The following is an 11,093-nucleotide window of genomic DNA, read 5'->3' on the forward strand; positions in this document are numbered from 1 at the left end:
GTTAATAACTTGCACTCTGCTTTGAAAAAGTACTATTGCATGTCAAAGATATCACACGGAAACCACACTCCACTCAAGTTTCTTGTACTTTCTCAGGAGGTAACCAATACCACTTTAGTTTACTATGGAATAGGAAAAAACCACTACCCGTTCTTTTTCGGCCAACAAGCTTCTTGGCTTTTCCTCTTGAATATATTCACAACCACATACTTATTTGCTTTCAAGGTCCTTTTATACGAAGCTACAAGTTTCCCCTGCAAATCCCAATTTAGATCCCATGGTGTCATATACAACCCTTTGGTTCTTCTGCTGATAATTACCAATGATGCCGATCTCGTCTTCGTATGTGAGGCTTGCCAGGGCCAGGCACACCTGAGATGCATCAGTCTTTGCAAAATAAAATATCCCATTCACATCAGCTTTCAAGTTGGCATCACCATCAAAGTGCATGTCTATTGTAGGGATCTCCACTTCTTGATATGCACTCAGATTAAAGCACGTATCCAAGATCGAGAAGCCTGGTGCTGGAGGATATCCAGTAAATTTCATCAGGAATGCTTCCTTCAGAGCCCTGTACATTGAGGGAGGAAGTCTTGAAATCACTGTACCGGAATCGATCAGAATTCCAGCTTTACCAAAACTCAGAGACTGTATCGCCGCTCCACCAACACTAATACCAGTAAGATTAAGGAAGTAGAAGGTAGGCAGCTGCGGGTTTGGGATCATAGCAGTGTAAGAAATGGGAGTGTTGTTCTTATAGACTGAAAAGTCACCACCAAAAGCTAGAGACCCTGACTCTGCAACTTCTGCAGATGGCAAACAATATGAGAAAACACCACCAAAGAGGTTTGAAGTTTGAGAGGCCATTGAAAGAGAGCTTCTCCCCAGACCCATAAGACCAGAAGCACCTCCAAAAAGGCCTTTGTTGTTTCTCCCACACCCAAATACAAAATTGTCCAGTGGAGTCGCTCCGAGGTTCAGATGTTCCACACCAAGCTCGCCACGAGTGTAGGAACCATCTCCATAGCTAACAAAATAGTTACATATTGGTGTTCTGGGACGACACACTCCTGAGTTCCCAGTGGCATATTCTAGGGACTGACAAGTCGATGAATTGCAGAGAATTGATTTGTAGGAAGGAGAAGCAGAAGGATTGAATAGAGGGTCTTGTTGGCTATAGCATACTGTGCAAGGTTGGCACTGGACCCACGTGAGATCACTCCCCGTGTCTAAAATCACACTCATATTTCTACCACCCAGTTCCATGGTGACTATGTAATTTAGAGTCTGAAGATGTACACCAGAAGTTAATGGAAGTTGAGTTTTTGCAACATCTTTAATGTCGTTGGAGTTTGCGTTTTTTATATGATGTTGGAGCGTTCGGACCCGGGCATCATCCAAAATTAAGCGCTTTTGCTGCTTCTGGTTCCAGTTCACGGTCTTCCCCGAGCAGTGAGCCTGGTGTACTATTTCCAATATGGTTGCACCATTCTTTTGTACTACAATTCCAAACAATCAAACAAGAGTTTCTGAGACGGCTTCTTGATTGTGAGGACTATGAGTTGCATGATGTGGAATATAGTAGCAAAAGGTAGAACTACACATATCTTCAATTTCTTACTTTAAACCATTGGCATTGTGTTACCAAACATGAGGCAGACAGGGTGAATTTATGGAAAAAGCATGTCATTCTGATGTTTTGTGAATGCAAAACAGTAAATGTAAATGGAGGAAACAGAGAACAGTCGGTACTTTGCTAAATAAATGGTAAAGCAAAGCAAAGCAAAAACCGAAATTTTCTTTATCAAATACAGCTGATTCCTACTTCCCCCGCGCGCGAGCACAAAGAGAGAGAGAGAGAGAGAGAGAGAGAGAGAGAGAGCAGTAAAAGCAAGGAATGATGAACAAAGCTCACATTCTAACAAAAAGAAGCAGTTCTAAGTTGCAAATCCCCAAGTGGAAGAATAAAATAACAAAAAGAGAGAAAAAAGCCTTGTCCACGAACGCGGAATACCATTGCATTATGCTCAATTCTTGTTAGACCCTTCTTATTTAAATTTCAAACTCACTTGATTTCTGAGAGAAGCAGTTTGGAGTGCTGGTCAGCTGATCCCAGAGCGAGTTTCTCAAGCTGAGAGCTTTCTTGCCTTCCAGACTGTGAACCTCATGAGCAGTGCCAAGAAGGAGCACGAGAAGGAGGAGAGACAGTTCCAGCTGAGGTCGTCGTGTTGCTTGTGCCATTGTTCAGAACAGCGCAAGAGTTCACAATGTGCAGATATGCATTCGAAAGCAAAAGAAGAAACAGCTCTTCCCTGTGTTTTTTTGTGTGTTGTGTGAGTGTTTGTATGTGTTTGTGAGAGAGGGAGGGGGAGATTCTTAGGAGTTGGAGTTAGGGACGAGAACAAAAGAAGGGCTGGCCTGGGGACCCACGGGTGCATGAGAAATTATTGGGGTTTCACGTGCACATTCTTTGCAAGAAACAAAGAAGGAAAATTTAGTATAAGCAAAGACACTCAATAACAACCATTACTAATGACATTTGAGTTCACACGTACATGGAATACCACACATTGTCTTGTTTGCGACTAATTTTCTCCTTCAAATGTTACTTTGCCATTGAAAACATCGTTTTCGACCCCCAACAAATGACGGGCACGGGGTTAATAGCGGTTTTACACTACAGTTTACCTCGTGATTTTGCATAATTTCTAATTGCGACAAAAAAGTTCTAATCTTGCCTCCTACCAAACTTTTCTTGCCCCCTCTCAATCTAATTTCTGCGTCCGCCATTGATCCAAAACAAGGGAAAAAAAACTCAGTACACTGTTTTTGTTTTTGTTGTTATTGTGAGGTGGGATTGAGAGCTTGGGATTTCAAATAGATTTTTATGGCTCTTGCTGAGCTTTCAAAAGATAAGGACTCTTTCCTCTCTCTCTTCACGGAATCAACTGTCACAACTTCCACACGGCGAGAGCATTTTGAGCTGTCCCTTTCTTTAACTTGACTTGCATGCAGCTCTAGACCCATGTTGGTCCTTATATTCCCTTGACAGGCACGAAGAGAATATTTGTAATTAATTAGTCCATTTATGCACTGTTTGCTTGAGCTTAATATTTGCATTTCATCGCAAGAGTCCGCTTAATTCATGCAAGTCTGACATTAGAATCTGGTTTACTGTTAAAGATAAGATAAGGGAGTGGGAGCACACAACCTTTTCTCTAACCCATGCAATGAGTTTCTTGTCCTGTGTCAAATTTGTCTCTTCATTGCGAAATGAGAGATCGATCTACTAATGATTCACCCTGATTGGAACTTAAGAATTGGTCGTTTCATTCTCCATCAAGAGAGAAAAATTTGACCCTCTGCTGGCTTTCTTTCTCATTTCTTCATTGTAATGATGCAGGGACATTGATTTCTCTTTCCACCCATCATCGAGGAAGTGGTCTGCAATGAGCTTTACAGTGTCCCTTGTCAAATGATGTTTCCTCCCTTACAAAATTCTACAATTGTAACTCATGAAATGAAATGTGCGGCACAGCAAGCAGATTTCTCATGGTAGTGGGAAACAAGCAAATCTAGTTTGCAATTTTAACCATGGGAGATGTGAGATATCCGTTTCTATAGCATGCTCTTCAGTGTAAAGCATACTGAGACACGACTACTATATCGGGAACATCACACCGTCGCACTAACGACATCCCATTTCCAAAAGTTGTGAGCAATCCTATTAACGATGGGCTGTGAAATCAAACTCCGAAAGTCTCAATTGCACATTGGTTCTACTTGAGGCAAATCTCCTTTCCTTATTGTAACATAGTAGCCATTGTTCCTCAGGTGGTCGTCACTGTTGTTGTTCGATTTACGTGCATATATTGCTAGGAGTTGAAGCCAGTCAGAGGGAGAAAGTGAACGACCCAGATTTCCTTGCCAAGTCTTGATTGACCCCTACAAAAGAACAATTTCACGAGACAACAATAATATCATGTGGTGTGTTTTCTTTTCTTTTATGATGGCTACACAAAACTTTTGGAGGTACTCCATATGTGGTGGACCATACCTAGCTTGATGTGGAGGATAAAAACTAGGCACAACTTCTAGTGTTTGCAGTTTTAGTGATAAAGGTTGGCGAATGAAGTTTGCCATTGATTTTTTGTTGGGGTTGGGATGGAAGTGCTATCATGGATTGGGGTTTCGATGGGTGGAAGTGGCACCACCCATACCACCACTAAACAACAAGTGCAAGACAGCCTTAAACCAAAGAAGGTTTTGCTTCTTTGGATAGGACCAGGAGGTATGGCAGGCTCTTCTATCATAGAACTCTCCCCAACTTTAAAGGTTTAGTTAGAGTTGAAAAGTATCTTTTATATCATAGCAATATTCAAAAGCTGATTATACATTTGGTAGCAGAAGATGGGGGCATCAGATGTGGCCAAAAGGAAGACTTTGTATCAAAAATTAGATTCGGAAGTGATAAAGCAAGAAAATGGACCAATTATCAAAGCAACTATGGATCTTCCTATCCGTAGTGTTCATAGCTGGATCTTCACTTACTCGAGTTTTTTCAAAAGGACCATCAGACCTATCAATTGATCTACTTAGACCATATATGTATTGTAATTCGATTTAATGGTTTTAAGCCTCTCGCGGTGGCCTTGAAAGATGGGAAACTCCTGATTTTCCTGCTTAGACAGAGGCCTCGTCAACTACATATTCAAATTAGCATGAAATTCCAATTATAATTGAGAGGCCTCGCCGAGCTCTCTCTTAGACTGTGAAAGCGGCACAAGAGAAGTTGGTTGGGCTACCTTGCCTTGAGAGCTTCCCTGGTGACTGAAAGTGATCTTTCCGGATCTAGATATAGAACATGGGCAACCTGCTTCCCTAGAAAGAGATCTGATCTTGTTAGGAAATGGTCTTCACTAACCTGCTTCTCTAGAAAGAGATCTGATCTTGTTAGGAAATGATGTTCGGTCTTGCCACACGACGAAGTGATATCCAACCCCGTCATAGAATCAGTCGAACATGTACAGAGCAAAGGTAAACTCTCACCGTCTCAGATGATCTCTCCAACTCAAAATAGAATTTTCTCTCTTCTTCTTGGCGTCTCATCTATGCATTGGAGGATCTTCCCGAAGAAATCCTCAGAAAGTTTCTGTGCAGGCCTTTGAGGGTTTATATATATGGTCTCAAGTAAAAGGCGCATCAAAAGAGATCATAAGCAGCAGTTCACAGTTCCTATCTTAAAAGCCCGAGTGCTTAAGAGAGTGAGCTGCATTCTTGGAGCTCCTAGGAAACAAATGCAGAGGGAAGGTTGAGATTCAGGAAAATGGAAAAAAGAAGAGAAAAAGTTACATATGTTCAAGAATCTCAAGCCAAGAAAGAGAAGTTAAAAATGCATTTACTACGTTAGGGAAACTCTTATAAAATATCTTCACGTTGATAAAGCTATTTATATACCTATTCACTATTGCATACTTCACGAATAATGACACAAATGGCCCCTGAACTTTGACCCGTTGTGTAATGTGATTCCCGAACTTTTAAGTTGACCAATATGATTCTCGAACTTTAGCCCATTATGCAATATGATCCCTGATTTTTTAATTTGACCAATATAATCTCTAAACTTTTGGAACATATTCAACTTGAACTATAGAAAGATGTTCAATGAAGTACTTCAATTAATTCAAGTTTAGGAATGACATTAGACATTTTCTTCGTAATTCGGGGACTAAATTGAATATGTTCTAAAAGTTCGGGAATCACATTAAACAAATTAAAAGTACAAGAACCACGTTGCATATTGAGCTAAAGTTCGGAAATCATATTTGTCAAATTAAAAGTTTAGGGACAACATTGCATATTAGGACAAAATTTAAGGACTATTTGCGCCATTTTTCCCATATTTTATGATGCCAAATGATTGGAATGTGCACAAGGGATGGAATCTCAAACCAAGATTCTGGTACCATTGCGGCACCGTACATTCTCTCTTTGCATAGAACATGAGGTCTCAAAACAAGAATCACTAGTCACGAATAGCACAGATGAAGTCGAGGAAGGCGTCCCGATAAGTCGCTCATATCACAGGCAGTCTCAGAAACCGACCAACGAAAGGTCTTCTCTCCTTTCTATTCTCAATGTTAAGTTCTGGAGTGGAAGAAAATGCTATTTGATCTATCTTGCTTGTTGTTCGAGAGAAGTACGATAATCCATACGAAACTAACAACTTAACCTCTGCTTTGAATATTACGTGGGATTCAATGAAACCAGGTACAGAATACACACATTAACAGCTCGATAGATGTAGGTTTGGACTACTACCAGTATTAAGCATATTCAAGCTCCCAACGTGCACAAGGATCCATTGATGATGCTACCAACATAGGAATGGCAGATTTTAGCTAAATGAGATGAATACTGAACAAGATTTACCCAGAATTGAGAAAACTATTTATCAACAAAGACTAGGTGATTATGGCTCGCGTTGCCTTTCTTCGTCTATCGTGTCATTCTCCTGCATCATATTCATCAGCATGGATATTTGATCCTGCAGCATTGTATTTTCCCTCTCTACTTCCACGCGTTTCCTCTTTTCCTCCAAGAGCTGTAGCTGAAGATGTTCCAATACCCGAGAGTCCTCTTCCAGCTGCTCATTTAGACCGTCAATTTCCCGGTCCTGCACACAAGAAATTGCAAGCATATGATCCTTAGTTCTCTGTTTCAGACTTTCCAATATAGTGAACAAGCAAGACCGAGGATAACTTATGAGATAAAGAGGAGTCGCACCTTTCTGTTCATCTCTTGAATGGCAATTCTTCTCATGCTTTCGACAACATCCACATTGACTAGTTTGCGCTTCTTTCCAACAAGCCAGCCGCGTGGATAGCTTGCAGTATCGAAATCTGGTGGCGGGAGCAGGGATTCAGCAGATGGTCTTTGACCGTTGATATCGTTTATCGGTTCTAATGGCTCAAACAGAGCCTTGCGCTTCACAGAAAGGACAGAGAGTGGTGTCGAATCCTGCATCTTCTCATCCATTGTCATCTTCTCTTGTTTAGTAGGTGTATTATCAGCAGTGTCTGCCATGGTCTTGTCTAAATTCCAGGCATTTGCTGTGGAAATCAAATTATAGCATTCATAGTCCCAAGTAATTGAGAATCAATTCCAACTAGAATCAAGCAGCATATAGAGTGCCCATACTATTTGTTACTGGTATACTTCGTGGTTCTGAGTATTAACACCATATGTTCTTCTGTTTGCGGCATAACTAAGCAGAGATTTCGTCAGTGGAATAACCACAGATATGATGTTTGCGCAACCATTCATTACGTACCTAACAATTACCAATGATCCCACTGAGAACACCTGAACATCGATGAAAAATGTCTTCCTTTCACTTTCACATATTTTAAAACAAAAAGGACTTTCTTGCTTTAGATTTCAAAGAATCGTTGGGAGATATTGAAGCTTAGAATGGAAGATTGTGCAGCTCGAGATGTAAAGACATGATTAGGTCACGCTCCACTAGGACTCGCAAACAAATAAAAAGGGGTGGGTTCCGTATTCCATTAGGAATACCAGAGCTTTCGTTTTAAAATTGGGCGAAATTTTCGCGATCACCAGATTAAGGAATCACGTAAAAGGAGAATAATAAAAAGAGCAAGTGATGAGTAGCCAATCTTCAACTTGTCAATCTCATCCTGCGTTCTGATGGCCTAAATATAATAAAAGAATTACATCATACTGAAGTCATCACTAAGAAATTGGAGGAGCACCAATAAATTATTACATGTTCAACTCCTAGCAAATCCAATGATCTTTCCAGCAGAGAAAGGAACAAAGTAGCAGGGCAGCTGCAACTACAGAACTCTCATAATCTATAGACATGACGAAAATATGTTGCAGCACAAAGTAAAAGGAGGATTGCATGTTGCATCATATGTGAAATAGCACTTGAGACGTTGGGATGACTCAAAACGACAACACCGTTAGTGACTTAATCGTATCTGCGCTATTACACAGCAGATCGAATCAGAGAAAATGCACTAATGAAACATAAGTTGCACAGCAGAACAGACAGAGTCCTAGGCATGCACATTTTCAAGCGCCAGCATTTCAGAGAGGAAGAATAAAAGGTGAACTAGAAAAAATCTCAGCGAGAGGAGAAATTCTTCTTCTTTTTTTCCATTTTCCTGGTGGATGGAATTTTATGTACTGAGTAAGATCATTACCCTCCGTCGAGGAAGCAAATGAAGGTGCAATACAATGCACTATTCAAACGGTCTTAACATAATTCAGCTAATAACAAGTAGGAAAACAAGTAAAACTCCAATAGAATCCTCCACAAGACCCGATCTTCCGCGATCATGCATAGCCCCATTTGAAAACCCAGATAGGTTCTGGTACAGTTAGTTCCCAAATGAAATCCCCCCATCATGCATGCATCCATCAATCATCAGTCTTCTTCAGCTTAAACCCATACTCAGAAACAGAGAAGAAACAGAGATAAGTAATTCTATTGCTTCGGCAGTCGATACCTGATCTCTTTCGAGATTTCCAAAGAATTGGCGCATCAGTCACATGAGAGAAACCTTGCAGAGTCCCTTTCGGACTGTTATTAGACGCTTGCTCCATTTGAAGAGATCAGAGCATCAAAATCAAAGACCCCCTGCTGCTCTACGGAAAAGAGATCATGCCAAAGCGCCAAAAGAATGGATTTTTATCGTTGCAGCATATTGCTTCCGCATCAGCTTTTTTGGAGTTTCAGCTGCTCTCACCAAAATCCGAGAGAGAGAGAGAGAGAGAGGACGACGATTGTCGATGTTGTCGTGTCGGGTCAATTTCAAGTCTCCAGAGTAGGAGGGACCAGGCACAGCGACAGCGGGGTTGAATCAACGGCAAAATTTAATGTTATTATTTGTTTAGTTAGAAATGAATAATTTGTAAAATATTTTTTTAATTATTTTTTTATAAAAAATCATAAACGAAAAAAATTATTATTCATGAAAATGTTTAGATATGAATTGTTATCCATAATAAAAATATTTTTATTAACTAATTATTTTAAGTAATACAAGTTATCATTTTTAAGAAAATATTTTTTATATCATTTATTTTTTGCAAAATAAACAAAGCATAGAAGTCATAAGGCTTTTCACGGATATTCAACCGAGCTCGTGCACATTTTAAACTAGCTAGTTTTTTTATTTAGGATCTTTACATGATCATGCAAAAAATCAGTGATAATTAGGCCTAAAATAAATTTATATATGCTAATTTTAGTATTTATACGTTTCTAAAGCATTAGATCTGTCAAAGTGTACAAAAAAGTTCAATCACAGATTATAAGTTAGCGAGTATTAGTAGTCATATATTTGATTATCATATTACAAATCTCGTGTTTGAATCGCTCATCTCCTGTTAATAACAATTTTAAGAGCCACGCTCCCCACCTTATATGTTTATTACAATATTTTCATATTTGTAATACATGATCAATGTATACAATGTTAACCAATTATAGATTATAGATAATTGAGTTCCATATATAAGTGGTCATGCACTTAAATAGCTTCGAAGGTAAGCGATTATGCCCATTGATTGGCCTTTGAGTAAAACCATCGACATATCTAAATGGAGCGGTTTGCGTGTCATTTTAAGATTAATAGTAATGAAGGTTCAGATATTTATATAATTTAAAAAAAAAATGCAGCATATCCTTGAGCTTGCATTGCCAATCTTTCCCTTCTTTTAGTTATTGCTTGCAGCAATTCCAAAAGTCAAAATTTTTCATTTTGACATTGCTGAGCAAAAGTAGTCCCCTAGTGGACAATTGCAAAATTAAGAAGTTCTAACACCGAGCAATAGCACTGCGTGCCTCACTCTATTTCGTTTAGTTTTTGTTTCCTCGTCCCTTTTCATTTAGACACTATAAATAAACTCAGCTTCAAATCAGAAAATTATTGAAGTACATGACATTACTTTTTTACTAACTTAAGTGAAGATGAGAGAGCACAGATTTGTAAGTACATGACATTACTTTTACTTATGAAGTTGATGCTCCTTGTCCTTGTTGTAATTATACTTAGGAATAATAGATCCATTAGAAGAAAGAAATGTTAGAAAGTCCAACTCAAAAACTTAAATTTATAGGTGGAGTGAGACCGCACGAACAAGAGCATTTATGACCCGTTGTCCAGCGATGTGAGATAATACTTCAACAACAAAAATTAAAAAGATTCAGCTTTTCTCTTTTTAAGAAAAAGGTTGTTAAAGTTAAAATGTGCTTGTATGAAATGTTGAAAAAAATATTTTAGATTTTCTTTATCATCTCTTCAGCCTAGTACAGCGCAACAAAAATAGACATTCTTTTTGCTTATGAATAGAGTTATCTTTTAAGTGTATCAATGAAAAAATGCGTTTATACTTTACGTGAGTGGTAAAGTTACTGTTAATTTTCACCGGTCGGAGAGAAATTACTTTCAGAATTTATGAAGTTACTACCTAAGTGAAAAACTTATTTTGAATTGTGGATCACTGACTTATTGCATATGAAAACTTGCTATCTAACTCGTGACTGGTGTACTAACTTTGACTATGCCTAATTACTGCAAACATGGAATAATACAAATAATTTATAGATTCAAATATACTTCATCCACACTACAACTTACCGAAAAATGTGAAGAAGACAAAAAAGAAAAGGGGGCTAGAGGCCACTCAAAAAATCAAATGCCTAAGGGTTTTCTTTCGATGATTTTGTCTACAAAGAAAAAGAAGAAGAAAAGTATTAAATAGCTATTATCTAATTCATTTGGTTCGGTTCATATTCAGTTCAAGGCGAAATTTGGCTTGTTTTAAGTTTACACACTAATGATTCGGTTCGATTCAATTTTTAGAAAAATGGAACCAGTGACACCCTTATTATGTAGATCTATTTGACATTACAATTCGGTCACTTCACAAGATAAAACTTGGCTTTCAAATGCAAAAGTATTAACTACTTTAAAACTTACTAAGAAGTTACTTAAAAAGTAATCAAGTTGCTTGTCCAATGGTTAGTAATTTGCATTTTAAAAGAAAGTCTTCAT

At 38.6% G+C, this 11,093-nt stretch overlaps 2 protein-coding genes across 2 annotated transcripts; both read right to left on the reverse strand.

Moving 5' to 3' along the window:
* Nucleotides 1-26: 26 nt before the first annotated feature.
* Nucleotides 27-2,360, reverse strand: LOC115755829 (aspartyl protease family protein At5g10770). The gene is made up of 2 exons (XM_030695380.2): nucleotides 2,070-2,360; nucleotides 27-1,499 (listed from the first exon to the last, which is right to left on the reverse strand). Exons 1-2 carry the CDS (start codon nucleotides 2,239-2,241, stop codon nucleotides 232-234), a joined length of 1,440 nt encoding a protein of 479 aa, XP_030551240.1. The 5' UTR covers nucleotides 2,242-2,360; the 3' UTR covers nucleotides 27-231.
* Nucleotides 2,361-6,215: 3,855 nt separating this feature from the next.
* Nucleotides 6,216-8,881, reverse strand: LOC115755851 (protein HEADING DATE REPRESSOR 1). The gene is made up of 3 exons (XM_030695412.2): nucleotides 8,541-8,881; nucleotides 6,790-7,115; nucleotides 6,216-6,679 (listed from the first exon to the last, which is right to left on the reverse strand). The coding sequence occupies exons 1-3, from the start codon at nucleotides 8,635-8,637 to the stop codon at nucleotides 6,476-6,478; spliced, it is 627 nt and encodes a 208-aa protein (XP_030551272.2). The 5' UTR covers nucleotides 8,638-8,881; the 3' UTR covers nucleotides 6,216-6,475.
* Nucleotides 8,882-11,093: the final 2,212 nt, after the last annotated feature.

The sequence above is a fragment of the Rhodamnia argentea genome, chromosome 8 (genome assembly GCF_020921035.1).
Source record: "Rhodamnia argentea isolate NSW1041297 chromosome 8, ASM2092103v1, whole genome shotgun sequence".
Lineage (NCBI taxonomy): Eukaryota > Viridiplantae > Streptophyta > Magnoliopsida > Myrtales > Myrtaceae > Rhodamnia > Rhodamnia argentea.

Coding starts and splice junctions, on each gene's coding strand:
- LOC115755829 (XM_030695380.2), bottom strand. CDS start 2,241: ATGGCACAAGCAACACGACGACCTCAGCTGGAACTGTCTCTCCTCCTT. Junction 1,500..2,069: donor CTGCTTCTCTCAGAAATCAA/GTGAGTTTGAAA, acceptor TTGGAATTGTAG/TACAAAAGAATGGTGCAACC.
- LOC115755851 (XM_030695412.2), bottom strand. CDS start 8,637: ATGGAGCAAGCGTCTAATAACAGTCCGAAAGGGACTCTGCAAGGTTTC. Junction 7,116..8,540: donor GAAATCTCGAAAGAGATCAG/GTATCGACTGCC, acceptor TGATTTCCACAG/CAAATGCCTGGAATTTAGAC. Junction 6,680..6,789: donor TTCAAGAGATGAACAGAAAG/GTGCGACTCCTC, acceptor TCTTGTGTGCAG/GACCGGGAAATTGACGGTCT.